The sequence below is a fragment of the Cyprinodon variegatus genome, unplaced genomic scaffold (assembly GCF_000732505.1).
Source record: "Cyprinodon variegatus isolate N-32 unplaced genomic scaffold, C_variegatus-1.0 Scaffold157, whole genome shotgun sequence".
Classification (NCBI taxonomy): Eukaryota; Metazoa; Chordata; class Actinopteri; order Cyprinodontiformes; family Cyprinodontidae; genus Cyprinodon; species Cyprinodon variegatus.
In genome coordinates this window covers 360071-378878 of record NW_015150610.1, presented here as the reverse complement: position 1 = coordinate 378878, position 18808 = coordinate 360071, and the positions used below count along the sequence as shown (strand labels likewise).

Genomic DNA, 18808 nt, shown 5'->3' with positions numbered 1-18808 from the left:
TGGTCTGTTGTTACCAAACTAGGCTATTAGTCATGCTTTCTAAAAAGTTAACTGCACATCACTGTAAGGATAGGCACACATTACTGGGGCATCATCTTGTGTGTTTTTTTTTTGTTTTTTTTTTGCTGTGACCAGTGTTAGGCAAAGCCGTATACAGTTATAGTTACACAACTGCAAAAAATGTAAATCTTAGTAATTTTTTTCTGAAAATAAATGATTTTTTTTCCTTAAATTGAGCATGTAAGTGAGACACTTTGCCAATGGAATAAGCCAATTTACATTTAAAATAAGAAAAAAACTGCAGTCTCTTATTTCAAGAGCATAATATCTATGTATCTTATTTTAAGGGTAAAAAGAGTCTTTCCATTGGCAGATCATCTTATTTTTCCTACTCAAATTAAGGGTAAACACACTTATTTTAATAAATTTAACTCATTTTCAGAATATTTTTGCAGTGCAGCTACTTTCCCAAACAGTTACAGAGTTAGTAATTCAGTTACTGTACAATCAAAGTTACTATGCAGTTAATTTTTAAGTTCTTAAATGTTGGTAAATCTGAATGTCTTTCCTTTTATTAAATCTTTAACTATAACTACAATTTCAGTTATTATATATAACATGTTAGAAATTAGTTAATAAATTAGATTATTGATTAACTACTGAAAGTCAAAACATAGATTGCAATATTAATTGTTAATTGTTAAATTTGTTGATAATAACTAACTAACTACATATACGTTGACAGACTTCAAAAGAGATATAACACAAAAAAAATATTTTCAAGCCAGTAATATAAACAGCATATACAGGAATCACATCATTTCAGAAAAAACAACAACATACAAACAAAAACAACAGGTAGACCATAGGCCCAGTATCAACCTTTGGGGCTAATGCAGGGCAACTTAGGTCAACTTTAGGTCTTTGTCCACACAGGACACACTTGTCTCTCTATTAACTTATCAGGGGTTGTTACGTTCTCCCATGTGCCTTACGATCCCAAAAGACTACACCAAAATCCCATCGAAAGACACATATCTGCTTGTGCTGTGGGCCGTCCAGCCCTGCGGGAGGTGGGGGGGTTATTTCTTTAAATAGATTTGGATTATCACAGCTGATTGCCCCTGAGTGGGCTTTGTAATTGATATCTGTTAGGCCCATCCATGGGAACACTAGCCTCAGCACACTGTTTGCTGCTGAAGGTTAAAGACGCCTTTATTGTTGTAGGGTTTTTTTTTTCCTCCCCCCCAAAAACACGTGGCCCACATCATTAGTTCCCCCACAACGCTTAAGACGTTGAGCCATCTGGAGCAGGGAGCAGGGACATATTACTCAGGCACACAGGCATGAAATTACAGCGTCTGTGTGTCTGTCTTGCACTCCCCAAAAAAGTGTATGTGTACGTTCTTGTTTGTGCATGTCTCTTGCCCACAGAAATCATGTTGGCAATTACAGTGGTAGCAATCTGATGAAAACATTACTCATTTGATGTTGTTCTTTATCATATCAGTTCCTGACAGGCTATCAGAGAAGGTGATGAATTGTTTTTTTCTAGCTGAGACGGAGTGAAGAGGATGGCGGAGGGTTTTATTTCTTCATCCTGGCACAGTTTTGAAGCCTAAACGTTGCAGAATCTTGCTTGTGTTTAAATGAGAGGTGTGGAAATGATCACCTGCTATGGTCAGCCGCACCTCTCTCTTCTCATTCATCCCCCACTGTGAAGTTATAACAGCCATTATTTAATTTGTGGATCATAAACTTATGACCTCCATTCAACAACTTGTGAGCTTATGAAGTGCGGTAAAGTGTAACATAGTCTCTTGATCCAGCTTATGGTGGCTCTCAACCCGCTCCTGTTGAAACGAGACCTTGATTGATCATTTCACACCTGTCCTATATTCATTGTAAAATTTTTTTTTTTTTTTTTTTAAAGCAAACAAATCTGGTAAAAATTAAAATGTGTAATGACTTGGTTTACAGGGTATATACCCTGAACTGATTCAATTCCATCCATCCATTTCTGACACGCTGGTGCCTATCTCCAACTGTTGGGGCGAGAGGTGGGGTACACCCTGGACAGGTCACCAGTCCATCGCAAGGACAAACAACCATGCATACCTAAGGAAAATGTAGAGAAGCCAATTAACCTGTGGGAGGAAGCCAGAGTACCAAGACAGAAGCCACGCATGCACAGGGAGAACATGTAAACTCCATGCAGAAAGGCCCCAGACTGGCAATTGAACCCAAAACCTTCTTGCTGCAAGGCAGCAGCAATACCCACTGCCCCACTATGCAGACCATGATTCAATTCCGACGTATTGTAATCTTAAGTAGCAGTCCTTCGGTTTTTAAGTAACACTTGTGCACTCTACCTTTTTTAAAGGACGCACCTTTTGTAAAAGTCCTTTTCAGATTGACACAATTATTCTGATATGCTTGGATTTTCAGCTTTCCGGGAGCTATGGAAAGGTTTAAAACCAAAAGTAAAACATTTATAACATCCAGTTTAGCTCTGAAAAATTTGAAGCTAATAAAACTAAATGAAAAGGAGTATCAGAGTAACTCTAGTCTGGAGGATGTGCAGACAGCCAGTTTTTTCCAGCTGTGTGTTTATTTATTTACTTTCTAATTGTATAGGATTTATTTTAAATTAAAAGCAGAGTAGGTTGCAAAATAATTCTCAAAGTTTTTTTTTAAGTTAAACTAAAGCTGGCATTTTGACAGGGGGTCTTTTTAGAGCACCTATTTTTATAACCATTTCAATAGATCTACTGTAGGTAATGAAGGAGGATATAAAACTGATAAGCAGACTTTGTCCTCAGTTAAGCTTCAGTGCAATCCTTCCAGAGATTTATTTCATCAGCGATTGCAGTTTCCGTAATCATATCTGTGTCCTCATATTAGAAAGATAATTAACAGCACTAATGATCACGTTAAGTTCATTACACATTCACTGCCAGCTCAGAATGAAGTTGACATTATGTTGCCTTATCGTCAAAGGTGGCGTATTGTTGGGAAGTCATTAAAATGGAAATGAGCGCGATGTTCTGATGTTAATTGCAGAGGGAAGAGATGAGTTATGTATTTAATGCAGCATTTTAAAAAGCCAATGAGGTTCCTATCTGCTAAATAGGGTAATTAATGCTATATATTACTTATATTTGTCCAAATGAAGGAATGAAATTAGAGACGATGACGCCAACTTGCTGTTTGTCGCAACGCGCCTCTAGTCTGCAAACTTCATTATTCCTTATTTTTCTGTAATCTCACTTTAAATTCATCTTCTATTTTCCTTCCCGGTGCAACTTCTCATTTGGATAGGCAGCCGGCCATTTAAGAAAACAATTTGTTTTTTTCAACAAAGAGCCTGTCAAAGTTTGTTCACTTCTATGAACACGTTCACCGTGTAACTCATCTAAAACTGATGCATCTGCTCCCCTGAAGTGTTTTTCCTTTATTGTGCTGCTTTGAAATAAATGAATAATTTTTTTAATCCGTTTATTTATTCCACCCTATGCAAAAAAAAAGTATCATTTGTAAATAATACTCGATATAAAGAGTTACTGCGCACTCGCTCACTCAATTAAACGGCTTTCCTGGGTCAGCTGTGAAGATGGACACATGTTGTTTCAGTAGTCTCCAAGCGAACACCGCTGTGATGATGGGTTTAATGAAGCAGTTAACAGTCGGAATATGATCCCAGTGTGTCGAACAAGAGCATTGTGCAGTGTCAACACACGGCTCTGTTTGGGGAGTTTTTCATTGCTTTTCTCTTTTAATCGACCTTAAAAAAAAGAAAAGAAAAGCACCCGCAGACACACACACACACAATAAAGGTGCTCATAGAAACTAACCTTGGCTCTGGCTGTGGAGAGGATCGGTGATATTAATGTTAATGTTAATTAGATCACACCAACAAATGATTATATTTGAACACAAGGTTATTGTAGGACTGTAGCCACTAGCTTGTTTTGCCCAGTGAATGCAATTTAACACAGATGTAATTGTATGAATGCATTGTAATTGCATGAGGAGACAACAACACCATTATGCGTGTTTGCATTTATTTGTTTGAGAGTGTGTGCGCAGTCTTTGCTTAAACGTATCACTGTGCTTTATCTCTTTTTATTTGCAGCTGTTTTTGCTCTTTTTTTTCTTTGCAGGAGTTTCTGTCGTACATGGAGGGTCATCGCCAAAAAGGCCACAGTATGTTTGAAAACATGAGGACAAACCACTTACAGGTTGGGCATGAAATCTGTCCTTTAGGGTTTTTTTCCAGACACCCAAAAAATTGGTTTCTATCCAGTGATTTTTGTCACTTTTTGTTTCCTCTCTGCCCCAGATGCAAACTGCCATGTGGGAACGTGTGAGTTCTCAGTGGCTGCATTTGGAGGCCGAGCTGCTGAGGGAGAGAGCAATATTCGGCCCAGGCCCTGGGGTGCTGCTGAGCAAAGATTGGGTACAAGATTCTGCTGAAGGACCCAATAGGACCAAGCTACGCATACGAAGAAAAGCCATGAGACAATCCAAACGGGTATAGCCTCTCAGATTAGACTCGAGGTCCTACTCAGAACAACAACTGGGGCTTGCAACAGTATTCACTCATAATTATCTTTACACATTGTGACCCTAAATATCTCTTTATATCTTATTTGTAAACAGTAGACCAACACAAAGTACAACTACAGAAGCAGATAGACCATTTTTATATTTAAACATTAATACTATTTGCATTCTTTAGTTCCAGTGCATCTGAAAATTTAGGTCTGAACTTTGATGGGTATGTGTTTTATACTTAATTATTTTCTAGCTGACTGCTTAGAGTCAGACTGTCAGATGAGAAGGAGAATCTCTAAATCTGTGGGGTTTTTAGCTCCTTTTTAGCTCCCTGCTGAATAACAGCATCCACAGCATGACACTGAAACAACAAATGCATGATCCTCCAAATAGAAGGGGATCATCAAGCCTCTGGTTCCTTCTTTGATAAATGCTCTTCTTGTCTGGTGTATCATCACCATGCATTAAAACCATGTTGCCTTTTCCTTTCATTTTAAGTTATGTTTTACTTTTTGTTGATTTATCTCCTAAAGTTCCGAAGATATACATTGGATATTGTGGTTGTAATTTGAGATATTATTTTTAAAGTTTTAACTTTGATTTTGTGATACTTAAAATTGCCAAACGTCTTTTTTTTTACTGCAGCTGCTTGGAGCACTGGGTCTAGGTTTAAGATCTGAAGAGACCTATAATGGGGCAAATGATGATACAGGTAAAGAAGATTTAAAGTTTAGAATCAGCTTAAAAATCTGAAATTTGCTTGCATTTTGACATTTCCCCACAAGATGCCACTAAAACCTACATATATTATCATTCCAATCTCTCCTTGGCCCCTCAAAAAGGAATTATTTAATGTATTTTTTACAGAACCAAAGATCTTGTGTGACATTGACACAGAGGTTAAAGATGATGAAGCAGAGGGACAACAGAGCTGTGAGCGTCTGACGTTTTTCCCAGCTTTGAATGAGACACCGTCAATCGTGGAGGGTTCGCCTGACCTTTTCACCCCTGAACCCTGCTCAAGCACACAAGACTGCCCTGACATGCGGATCATCCTCCAAGAGCTGCACTCTGGAGAGAAGGTACTGTGGCGTTGGATGGCGTTTCGGTCTGCCAACTCTAAATACAAGTGCATCTCCTCCCAACTCTTCTAATACTCACATTCATAATTATCTGATGCAGACGAAGGGATTCCAGAAGCTCAGCGCTGCTATCAGGACTTCATCTTTCCTCATTAGTAAAATATTTTAATGTTGAGGCTCAGCACAGCGAGTTAGAAACCATGCGCATGTTGACAGGGCCCTCTGATCGCTCCGGCAACCAGCCGCGTCTTTTAATGTTTCTGACAGAAGTATTAATAAAAGCAGTAGGAGGTGATGCAAGCTGTCTTCCATCCGCTTAGTGAGTGTGTGATGTGTGCTGGTGTGTCCTGTTGTCTTGCAGTGGTTCAGCACTCGTCTCCCGCTGAGCTTCTTGTCAAATGAACACAGTCATTAGCTCTGAAAAATGCACACACACTCACAGCCGAACATTCACACAAAGGGAGACCCACTCATAATTAGCTTGCCAGAGCCAATAGTGTGATTATGGCAATAATGTGTGTGGGGAGAAATCAATGGTCTGACATTAGGCTCTCAGTCAATAAAAGTCCTCCTCTTCCCTCCTTCCACATCGCCAGCTAAATCGCTTGCAGGCTGATAGTGCGTATCTGTCTGGACCAAAGATAAGGAAATCAGTTTATTGTTTTGGATTAAATTTTTCATAAAAAATTCTGCTAGTTTAATCCGCTTGCTATGTGTGACAGCATGTGCTGTCTGATGTCATCTTAAACGATATAGTCCAGTGAGGACTCACTCACCTTGACTCCTGTTAAACACCTTCACATGATAAGTGATCGCATCCATCATAGTGTGTTTCTGCGTGCTTTAAGACAACAGCTTCTGATCACTTATCAGCTTTGCTATTGTGTTTGTGGCAGTGATTAATTCTCCTAATAAAGGCCAAGCAGAACCTCCTCCTTGTCCACAAAGTGTGTGGCTGCGTGTCTGGGGGAAGGGACTTTGATTTGATTAGTATAAATTGTGGGGGCCCTCCGGGTTTGTTGGGACCCCATATGTTTTTTTGGGTGTTTTTTTTTTTTTTTTTAGGATGCTTGCCTCCCAGTGGACTCGCAGCATTAAGCCACCCAGGTGCATCCACTCATTGTGAAATCAAGAGAGACAATAAGATTAGCCACGCATTATCACGATGCAGTTAGCATTAGCTACAGCCAGCGCTGAAAGCAGTATGTGGATCCACTGTGGCCCAGGAGGAAACGGGGCTGGTCCTTCTCCTACCCATCAATCAGATCTGATAATGAAGTGTTCAACTGTGTCTTTTTAATAATGATTAAAACGATCAATCAAGTAAAGAAGTTCCTGCAGGTCTGCCGTGTAATGCCCTCAGAGAATAATAATGCTCTTGTGTGCACAGAGCTTCCTATATGGGGCTCAGTGTATAGACACATCTGTTGGTACCCTCAATAAAGATATGCATGAGACCTTAAAAAGATAAATCTTTGTTGCAGCTGCATTATCTCAAACTAACTGTGTACTTTTCCGTCGAAGTGCATGTATTTAGTGTGGGAAAGCAAAATCGCCCTTTAAATCTGACTTTTAACTGAGTTCCATCTCTAGTAGCCAGGCTAGACAATCCACTTTCATCTCAGCACCTACAGGATGGTAGCACAGGGGAAGAAAATGTTTAAAGTGCAGCAAAGAGAGGTGTCTTTGGATCCCCACATGTTTACATTTGTCTGTTTATGCGTACTGGTTTTGTGAGTGATGCCAAAAAAAGAAGCAAACATAAGCTTAGGAAGTTTACCAGATATGTCCTGAGACGTTTACTGAACTGTTGGTCTGGTCAGACGATTAGTTTGGAGCTATTCTGCATCAAAAGCTTGAGATGGGTTTGGGGTAAAAAACACAGGATAATAAAGTAGAAAAACAGCTGTTTTCCTGGGAATCTAATTGGAGTGTATGTAGCATTTTGAAGAAACTTCCAATACCATTGAACCAAAACTGAAATTTTATTTAGGTTTTTCAACACAATATTCCTTAAGAACTAAAATTCTGAATAGGTAAATCAGACTCTGTCATGTTATTTCAGTTCTTACCCCTAGAGGTCAAAGATCTTTCGGTCTGCGTGACTCAAGCTTATGAAAACCTTTAGGAGAAGACTGAGTTCTGTCATATCCGCAAAACCTATTATTTTAAGCCTTCAGATTCATACTTAGCAGAGTTGTGAACAGATTTGGTGTCTATGTGTTTCCCATTGTGCAGATACAGGCAAAGATGTCTGTGGTGATGGTGAGTGGCCTCCGTGTGACTGAAGGATTGCTGCTCTTTGGGAAGGACTGTCTGCTCTTGTGTGAGGGATTCACTCTGACCTCTGCTGGAGATGTTTGCTGCAGGACACACTTCCAGAGCAGGTACATCAACCCTCCTAGTGCTGCAGTTTTCTTAGGTCAACATAATGTAGTAAACAGGGCTTCTTCTATGTCCACATCTGCCAGCGTAAAGGATTCCTTTATTTCCACCATGCTGAGCAAAGAGCTGCCGTCAGCCACTTGCAGGCGCTGGCTTTATGAGGATATTAAGGAGGCTCGCTTCATGCGCTTTCTTTTAGAGGTGAGTCATCAGATTAATCTCATTGATATTTCCTCTTATCACAACAGCACAAATTTGAAGATAATTTTTCCACGTATTACACATTGGTTAAAAGAAACTTGGAGCATAATCAACACAAGAAAAAAAAAAAAATATATATATTTTTCATTGAATTTTATTGATTTAATTTTGAAGAAATTTACCTCTGCATTTAACCTATCCCCTTGGGGAGCAGGGGGCTGCCATTGAGAGGTGCCCGGAGAGCAGTGTGGGGTTAAGGGTCTTTGCTCAGAGTGGCAGTCTGTGGGAGTGGGGCTCGAACTCAGAACCTCAGGATTCCAAGCTATATGCCCCACAAAGCCACCACTCCTGCAATAGTCTATACATGAATCTATATTAAATACTTACAAGTTATCTTTTGTTGCTTTTTTAATCTTTACATGAAAAATTATTTCTTGAAACAGTTCAAGAAAAATTATGAACCTTTTAAAAAATGAAAAGAAAAAAATCCAAACAAAAATTAAACAATTAAAAAATATAAACGAAAATTAAGAAGTCACATTTCCATATTTTTTCAAAACCCTTTCCTTGATTAATTTAAAACCATTTGGAATAAGGAAATATAATAAAATAATAAAAAATGTGGAAAAAGTGCAGCTGTTTCAGATGCTCCACATGAACATAAGATAACAAATATTATCATGTTCTTGTTAAAAATCCAATGTATCTGTCTGCTAAATCAGGACAATGCCATTGAGATTTTCATGAAAAATGGACACTCTGCATTCCTTGTATTCCTGAATAAAGACCACGTCTCTGCATATAAAAGGTAACAAGGTTTGAATTAAACATGGATGGTAAAGGTTTTTGTCAGACAATTCACTTTGACCTTTAATTTTTTTTTCTTCAGACTTAGCACTGTGGTGCCAGCATTAAAAGGCAGAGCAGTTGCTGAGGTCATCGCTAATGCAAAGTAAGTACTATCTTTTTTTATTTCCTTATAAACTCACTACTGTCCTTTTGATGATGCTGGTAGAGTCTAACATTGAGACTTCCTAAATGCTCCAAGGTGAAACACTTGGCATCCAGCTGGCTCTGTCTGAGGTTAAAACTCATCACGTTGTAAAAAGAACTGCTTTTATTTGGTGTATCAGATCTGTTTTATTCGTGTAAAAAACACAAATGAATTGTTTAGAAATTCAAATGAAATGTTTTAGGACTGCTTTTAAAATTGCTTCTTCATTTTTAGTCAAATCAGTGATGGTTGATGAGTTCACTGTTCACTTCTTTGCGTTAATTCTCAGAACATCCTGGGTCAATGCAGCAACAGAATTTGGTGTCATCAATCCATCCCTATGCTCTCAGAGCTGCTGTCAAACACCACTAACTTGTCTTCCTGCTCTGTCTTTTCACTTTTCGTCTTCTCAGTGTTGGCTTGAGCAGATGTTAAAGGATTTCCTCTGAGATTTAACTTGGTGAGGTTTCCCATTTTTTCTACAAAATCAGGTACTTTAGTAAAAAGGTTATCAAACAGAGATAACTCCTGGAGTTGGTCCAACCGCTCCAAGGTGGGAGGCAGAGAGTTTAGCTGGTTCTGTCCAAGGTTGAGAGTCTTCAAGTTGCAGAGAAAACCCAGTGAGGATGGTAAGCCATCAGAGTTTAGGCAGTTGTCTGATAGATTGAGGTGAGTAAGTCCCACCAACTTGCCTATGGACTCGGGCACAGACTCCAGCTTGTTGGTGTGTAGATCAAGCCATTTGAGTGATGTCAACCTCCCAATGTCATCAGGAAGCCTCTTGATATAGTTGCGACTAAGGTTCAGCTCAGATACCTGGATTAGATTGAGACATCTTGGGGCAGTGGTTAATCTCATCTTGCTAAGTGTAAGTCTATAGCTTCCGTCCATAGTTATCTTCAATTGTTTCCTGGCAAACTTCATGGTCACCTGTTCTTTATTTGTTTGCTTTTTTTTGGGCATCGTACTGAAAAGCAAAGAAAAGCATCCGGCAGATTACTTCAGCTTCCTGTTTTTGACATCTGCTCTTACACTTTAATATTTCATTATAACCAAATTTAATATTTGACAAAAATAACTTAGTAGATAAAACAGCCATAATGAAAGGAATACATCTGTCTAAACCAACATGGCCCATGTGAAACAGTAATTACTTTCTAACTATGTCGTATAATTTTCAGAAAATCGGTACTCACCTTAGGCTTGATAATTGATGGACCTGTAGAGTCAAGAAGTGATTTAGTCCAAGATGTTTGATAACAGGAAAGTGACTGGAAAAAACAAAAATAAATGAAGATATTTAGAAAAATCAACAACTATATATTAGCCTTAAAGGGGTTAGGAAGCAGTTTCCAAGGCTCTCGACACAGTGAAAAGGAGAAAACATGGAAAAGTAGGGCATCTTTCTGACTGGCTGGCCAAAAACGCCTTTTCACGTAGGCCTAAAAGATTTATTCAGGAGCTCCAAAAAACTCAGGAAAAACATCTAAAGCTCTAAGGACCTCCCTTGCCTCAGTGAAGGCCAGATTCAACAAGACACTTGGGAAACGAGGTGTCATAGGACAAACAAACGCTCACCTAAAACAAAAACATAAAACAGAACATCCCACTGGCAGTGAAACATTGTGCTGGTAGTATGATGGTGTGAGGTTGATTTGCTGCCACTGGAAAATTCCCATTATTAAAGAAACAATGAAATCTACCTGAATAATCCTGAAAGAGAATTTCTGGTCAATCTATTGATAAAATTAGGCTGTTACCAAAGTTTGATTAAGAAGCCGATCTGATTCAAAAAAGAAAATTCCATGATGAATTAAGGTTTTGCATTGGACTATTCAAAATACAGATTTAAATCAAATTGAAATGCTGTGGTGTGACTATTAACAGGCCAGTTATGCTTAAAAATCCCCTAATGCGACTGAGTTTAAACAAGTTAGATAAATAAATTGGGCCAAAATTGTGATAGCCATCAGAACTGCTTCTAGGTAGTTGTTACCACTGAGGGTAGCAATGTCCACTTAAAGGTTTGAGGGTTAAAATAATTTTTTTTTTTTTTTTTTTGCACAGGACGAGGTTAGTGTGAATATGTTTTTTCATCATTTGAACATGTTTTTATTTCTTATTTACTGAGCATATTTTTTTTATGCTAGAAATAGAAGACCAGAAGAAACCTTTAATTGGACATTACTATTTTTAAAGCACCATGTCGGATCTACAGCATGCGTACAGTACTCTATGAAATGAATGTGTTTTGTGTATGTTAATGTGTAACTACGTGCATGTTTGGCTGATGTGATTTATTCAAAGACAAGGGTCTTTGTATGGCCGGGGGCAGCGGGGAAAGCATGCACTCTGAGGAATGAGAAGTTGAGCAGCATGTGTGTCACAGCATTGTCTCTGCATTAGTGTGCTCACCCTCAGTTGCCCATGGGGCTATTTAAGAGCACTACTCTCTAATTAAGGCTAATGCAGGGGAACAATAGGAGTGAGGCGACAGCAAGGAAACACAGTGCTCTGATGTTATCAACACTCAACTGATTTTGTTTTTGGGCTCTTTTCGATCATAAATAGCGTGTGTGTATTTGGACAGTCACCCATGCAGTGTGTTATATGCGTGTTTGTGTACACAAAGAGTCAAATCAGGACTTTGATAAATGATAGTTGGGGAATGTTGGGAGTTTAATGAGGGCTTTGCTCTTCTCCCCTCCCTGTCTAAAAGAGCAAGGTGTGTTTCTGTTTGTGTCTGCGTAACACCCCAAGGCCCTCTCTTGCCTCATTCATCATCCTCAGGATGAGAGAGGTTATCTGCTGGTGCTTGTTCCTATTATAACCTCCTATAGGAAACTATTGCATGAAATTATTGCCTCCAATTAGATAACACAAACCGAGCCAAATGCAATGATTGATTTAGTGCAGAGCTACAAAATAATTTGGTCGTTGCTAGACGGTGGATACATTTAAAATACAAACTCACCTTTTAAACTAAATATTTTTTTTTTTTAAACAGATATTTACACTTAAAAAAATACACAACCTTTTTTTTTGTCTTGGGTTAAATCAAACTATCATTTTTAGATTTCAGTTAAAATTACCAAAATTATTTCTCTTGATAAATGTTAGAATAAAATTTGCAAGCATTGCCGTTTTTAAAGGTCTTTGAGGCACTAATGGGCCTTTTTGTAAAGTAAGTAGGTAGCCAGAAGAAAGGCAAAGAGAACAAGAAACATCTTATTTGTACCTGGAACTGAAATCAAGCTGGAGACGGCTGCAGTGAGGGATGGTTGCATGGCAAATACCTGTGACATAGCAGAGATTTTTGCATCCTTCTACATTTTTTTCCAAGTAGTTTCTATAAATTTTGGACCTTTTTCGAGATAAAATTGTGACTTGTTCACACACATTGTTTTGATTCTGTCTTGGTTATAATTTTTTTTAAAGCCACTTTCTAAGTAATGTGTCTGTTTGTTGCTAACGCTCATTGTGCATTTAGAAGTCCAGTTTAGGCCCAAGCTTTATCTTTCAAGCTCATGTCTTGGGTTGTTGTTTTTAATATTACGACCCTATGTTCTTTTATAATGATGCAAACTATTTTCCTCCTACTCAAAACATGCACACAGTATGACGCTGCTACCCGGTACTTTTTCGTTGACATAGTATTTGCTGGCTTGCATGCTTAACCCTAGCCCCAATGTGTGTTGTTGGTAATATATCTTTTTATGTTTTTTTTACAAAAATGGCTCAGTGTTGCAATGAAATGATGACAGCGGTGATCCCTGTGAACTCATAACCTGTTATTTAAACTTGGGATTTACAAATCCAAGTCAGAATAATTTAATGTACATTTATTGATACATATTTAAATGAGACAGACTGTGTTTATGATGAAGTTTATAACAAAAGAATAAATGTTATTTTACATTTTATGAAATAATATTTTGTCAAAAGTTATTTAAACCCTTATCAATAATCAGTGGGATTTTTTTATTTGCATTTCAATAAACCCTTTATTTTATGGAAATTATATCTTTGAGATACATCATTGTTAAGGAGTTCCAGGTGTTTGGGGTTGGAATAATCAGTCAATATAGCTATAGATAAACCAATATAAACCTGAATCGGTCAGAGGTCTAGATAACACTGGGCTTAACCTTAACGGCTTAAAATTCCAGTCTGTGTCGAGAAGTCTACGCTCTAATAATCAATCATTACTGACAGTTCCTCAGACACGACTTAAGAGGAAAGGAGATCAGGCCTTCTCTGTTGTTGCTCCAATTCTGTGGAACCATTTACCTCTTCAAATTAAATCCGCCCATGCCTGGATCATTTTAAAACGTTTCTTAAATTTTTATTCTTTTAAATGAAGCAGTGTTTTTACATTCTGTTTGGTTGGTGTTGTTATCTTTTCTGTAAAGCACTTTGGTGCAGTTTTATACCTGTTTTTAAATTGCTATATATAAATAAATTTGACATTGACATTGACATTAACTATCCGCTTTAGGTTTTAAAGAAAACAGGGGAAAATATCTACAAAAGATTATATTATTTTTAAAATGTGTTTTGTGTTGAGCAAAATTTGATCATTTTGGTTATCCTACACACCCAAAATAGGAGGAGTTTTCATCAGACAGCAGAATTAAAAAAAAGCTGTTTATGCAATGCATTAAAATATTTAGATTTAACTTTACATTCATATCAAATTCAGCTGCAATTCTAATTCGAAATGTTTCACATAAAGGTTGTACTTTTTTGAATTTCAGCTGTTTTATTTTCCCTGTGTCCAGAATTTGATTAAGTTCTCAAAACACTTGAAATTTGAATGATGAACCCTCTTTATTTGTTTATTACTGTTGCTTAGCACTTGAGGTCCATTTAACTTTATGGCCATGTTACTTACTGTACAGTGAATTTTAACTGCTCCAATTCTGCTTTTTAGTTTCTGTTCTACTAAATATATGTTAAGATATTACAGACAAGGCAAAAATCCACGATAAGCTATGTCTTGTTTTCTAAGCTGTTAAGCAGGAAATATTTTGAAGGAATAAGTCGACTGGGTTTAACTAAACACCAAAATTATGTCCGTGTGAAATCCTTCTACCTTACGCTGGTGGAGATTCTCCTGCTAACTTACCTCTTTAACTGCTCCTACAGATATGTACACAAACTTCTTACGTCCTTAAAGCCTTAAAGTGCTGCTGCTCCTGCTGCTGCTGCTTCTCATCTCTGGCTTTGGTTAAATCTGGCTGCTAGGCAACAGGGCAAGCAATGCAATTGTGTGCTTGAAAGGGCTGCTCTGGCTCTATTGCTAATTCAAAGTGTTTGTTTGTATTGTGCTTCAGAAAAATGCCAGTGGTTGAAAAGACAGCCCTTGTCAAATGGCAGGTAAAGTAAAAACGCATGAAGCGTATCTCCACTACATGATAATAGTTAAATATTTTTACACTTAGAGTACTTTAAGAAGCTGTATTTTACAAGTTTGGTGTCCGTTTCTTGGTTTTGATTTTCTCTAGAAAGGCGAGATGAGCAACTTTGAGTATTTAATGCACCTGAACACTATTGCTGGAAGGACATACAATGATTTGATGCAGTATCCAGTTTTCCCCTGGATCGTGGCTGACTATCAATCAGAGGTAGAAACCAATACATGGTACTGCTGTTTTAGACCAGGGGTCTGCAAACTGAGGCTTTTTGGCTTCAGTCCCTCTCCTTTAACTTTGAACAGAAATAACATGAACTGAAAAAGTGTTTTACTATCAAGCTCTTTCCTTTCTGCTAATAGTTTTCCCAAAAAAAGTAATATTTAAAGAATGACTGATCTGTGTAATTTATTTCTGATTGTTTTATTAATGACCCTTTGGTTTATAATCATTGCAGTTCCCCATTCTTACACATTTTTATCATGCATTGGTTTTAACTAATTTCTATCATCAATAGACACTGGATCTGTCGAATGCCTCAACTTTCCGTGACTTGTCCAAGCCAATGGGAGCTCAGACAGAGAAGAGGAAACAGATGTTTGTGGAGAGATATGAAGAGGTGGAAAACACAGAGGATGAAGGTGTCTTTACTTTTTGTTCTTCTTCTTCTTCCTTTTTTTTTTCTTTACTGTTTTAATATGGCTGTCTCTCACTTACAGCTTTGTCAACACGTTGCCACTACTGTACCCACTACTCCTCTGCCATCATTGTGGCCTCCTTCCTCGTAAGAATGGAGCCCTTTTCCCACACTTTTAAGGCACTTCAGGTGAGGCCAAACATATATGGGAAGGTTGAAATTGAGAATTTCACGTTCTTTACACCTATAAGCTCACATGATACAATGCAACAAACAAATTAGAAAGTTTTGAGTTTTTATATATCTAGAAGCAGCTGATCCTTTAAAGTAATTTAACAAATTTGAAAAAAAGTGCTCAGACTTTCACTTTTCTTCTAAATGCACATATTTCATTTAACATAAACTGCTCCTGTCAATTGTATTTATAACCGTTTCACTTTGTCAAATGTTTTTCAAAATAAAAAGACTCAAAGAGGCCGGGCAATAAAACAGTAACAACGCATATTGCTATCAACAGCTAGTCATAATCAACAGAAAATAAATAGCATGTTCTGTAATGCTGCTGAAATCTGATGACAGCCACATGGGATTCTGGAGGATGAAGGTAAAATCCTTTACTCTCAACCTCTCCCGGCCAAGGAAGGTAAAGTGGCAGGGATGGCCTGTAGCAGGCATGCCACTGTGACACTATGGCCGTTTCTCAATTCACGAGAACGCGAGTACGTACTCGCGTCAAGTCCGTTCTTGGCGAGAACGCAGGAAGATCGGACTTGACGAGAACGCGAGCACGCAAGCACGTATGTGTATTGGAACAGAAGCGTACTCGTGACGTCATCACATGCAATGTTCTTAAGCGTTTCTTTAACAGTCAAAACTATTTATTCCCTACACAAAACATTTTGAAAACAATATTTTTAATTTCTAAAGCTTAAAAAACATTTTAAAAAATTACAGAAATTGGCCGAATTAAAGTAAAAAAACCGCCATCAGAACGAGCGGTAGTTCACACATAACTAGACAGAGAGAAGTGCACTACAGACGGGGTAAATTTAGCCCTGGCTGCGGTTACCCTCAGAGGTCTGCTGGTCACTCTGGTCCGCTCAACGTCGGACTTTTTTTTTAAATTTTGCACTAACTCTGTAAACAGGCCACACAGGGAGGCTTAAATGTATAATGTTATCGCCTCAAACGATTTCAAAACGTACTTTTGAAGAACAACAGCAGCAGAAAAGGGAATGTTTAACTTACCACTGTGGGCGCTGTCTCGAATCAAGCTGCGGCCGCGGGGCATTCTGGGGAAGCGGTCAGTTTGAAGAGCGCACAAGTCTGCTCTGATGCATGCTTGATAAAGAGGGCGGGGTGAGAACAACATCCGGGGATTTGGTGCGTTCTCGATCTGGCGTTCTCGAGAATTGGAACGGTACTCGGGCTGAGGCTGATGACGTGTAACGAGTACACGAGCACACGAGAACGCTCAAGAACGCATATTGAGAAACGGCCTATCATTCTAAACTTCTGAAACTGTCAAATAATTATTAAAGGTATCTTTGGTCTTAAGACATTACCAACTTCCATCCTTAACCCTTCCTCACTGTGTGACATAAGACCCTTTCTCCAAAATCTCCTCACAATCATTGTTTTCAATGCAGCTGACAATTGTATAGAACCAGCATTAATTTAGTACACAATAGTGTGTGGTTCTTCTAGTAAAAAGGTATAAAAGTACTCATACTTGTGCAAGACTTTACATCCATTTTTAAATAATAGTATCAAAGGCGATAAAGATTACAAGGAAAGCTTTAAACAATTTAAGAGAAATAAAATTAATTGCAATAAATATTGTCTACTTGACTTAATTATAAGTTGCTGTAATAGTAAATTATATACAGAAAACAAGTATACAATTATCTGCATGTTTTGTTTGGATTAATGGAACATTTGAAGTCTGTTTTGTGTTGTCTTCGAAACAAAGTGCTCTGGATTCTTATTGACATTCATCATCATGTTATTTTTAAAGTTATTTTCCAACATTAGTTTGCTAATACCATGGATTTAATATAAGCAATTTTCAACCGTCTACTTTTTAGTCTGAAAGCAAATTATAGATATTTTTAATATATATGCAAATAATTACAAACAGCACATAAAAGAAGCCCATCCAAATAGCCACAGATGTTGGCAATTGAAAGTCGAGCATCCGGTTGATTATAATGAAAAGGCATGCATATTTGATAGTCTGAATAAAGCAATAAAGATGTTCATCTGGTGAACTGGGAAGCCTTTTTGTCTTCTAAAGCACATAACGGGCTTGCAGTAATATCCATAACTGAATTTGCATCTTTAACTGAGTTTACTGCTGTATATGCTATTTTCATTCATTGAGGTAATTGTTTTATTTCAAATTACATTCCTTCTCATGAGATTTGCATTGGAATTATAGAATTTTACATGATGATGAAAAGCGTTCTTCTAATAGCAGCACATATCCAGTGCTTATGTGAACAATGTAATATTTGGTTCATTTCAGAAAATTACACTGTTTCACTTTTTTTTTTCAGCTTGCCTGTCTTAAAGTTGAACCTGGCAGCGTGCTGGATGTCTGACAGTGGTATTTTTCATCCCATCACAGGGAGGGTTTGATATCCCTGAACGGATGTTCTACAGCATAAGAAAAGAGTGGGAGTCTTCCTCCAGGGACAACATGGGAGACGTCAGGGAACTGATACCAGAGTTCTTCTACCTGCCAGACTTTCTGCTGAACTCCAACCACATCCAGCTGGGTCAGGCTCTTAAACGCTTCTCTTTGTTTACAATACCAAACCTACATGTGTTGTTTCTTGATTTTAAAAGGCAGGGGGCTAAACGTGTAAAATATTAAGGCATCAGAGAAGTTTCATCAACTTATTCAAACTTTTGTTATTGGTTGCAGAAATTTGTCAACAGATATAATTTTGAGCTTTTGGTCTTTTTAAATTTTCTTTTAACACAACCTTGATCATCATTTAAGTTGTTTTTTTTTTGTTTTATATATTTTCATAGTAATATTGGATACATGTGCTAATGAAGATTCTGTCTTTCAGGTCATAGTCATTTCAAAGAAACAAAAAAGTTAAAAAATAAACCACTGGACTTTTTTTTTCCAAGTTTGAAGGCGTTTATTTTCCCATCCAGGAAGCTTTCTCAATTTAAGTTCAAAAGACATTTTCCGTTCACTCACTCATGAAAGACACTGAATGGGATGCTAAATATATTTTAATTAATTCAAACAATAACATACATTTTTGAACTGTCTCACAAAGCTCACATTTGCTCCAAATGTTGACGTGTCATTTTTGATTTTGTACCAAAGTGAATCGGATATGGTAAATTAACACAAATAGATTGGTCAGAGACTGCAGTAGATATACCCTATCAAAGATGTTTTAAAAAGTATATAAGGAAATAACACTGTTGGAATACTATTAGTCAGTTTAAACTACAGGTAAATAGAACAGATATATTCAAACCCAGACATGATGTCAAAAAGCCATTGATTTTT

At 37.7% G+C, this 18808-nt stretch overlaps 1 protein-coding gene across 2 annotated transcripts in view; it reads left to right on the top strand.

Annotated features, from left to right (window-relative positions):
• wdfy4 (WDFY family member 4) overlaps positions 1-18808 on the top strand; it is a 60341-nt gene that overhangs the window by 26601 nt on the left and 14932 nt on the right. For both annotated transcript variants that reach the window (XM_015377679.1, XM_015377678.1), the window contains exons 42-54: positions 4164-4241; positions 4343-4534; positions 5203-5269; positions 5425-5639; positions 7878-8026; positions 8111-8225; positions 8948-9033; positions 9115-9177; positions 14556-14598; positions 14727-14846; positions 15151-15274; positions 15353-15459; positions 17900-18050. In XM_015377679.1, coding sequence (XP_015233165.1) covers positions 4164-4241; positions 4343-4534; positions 5203-5269; positions 5425-5639; positions 7878-8026; positions 8111-8225; positions 8948-9033; positions 9115-9177; positions 14556-14598; positions 14727-14846; positions 15151-15274; positions 15353-15459; positions 17900-18050 — 1510 coding nt within the window. The remainder of the gene's footprint in view (positions 1-4163; positions 4242-4342; positions 4535-5202; positions 5270-5424; positions 5640-7877; positions 8027-8110; positions 8226-8947; positions 9034-9114; positions 9178-14555; positions 14599-14726; positions 14847-15150; positions 15275-15352; positions 15460-17899; positions 18051-18808) is intronic.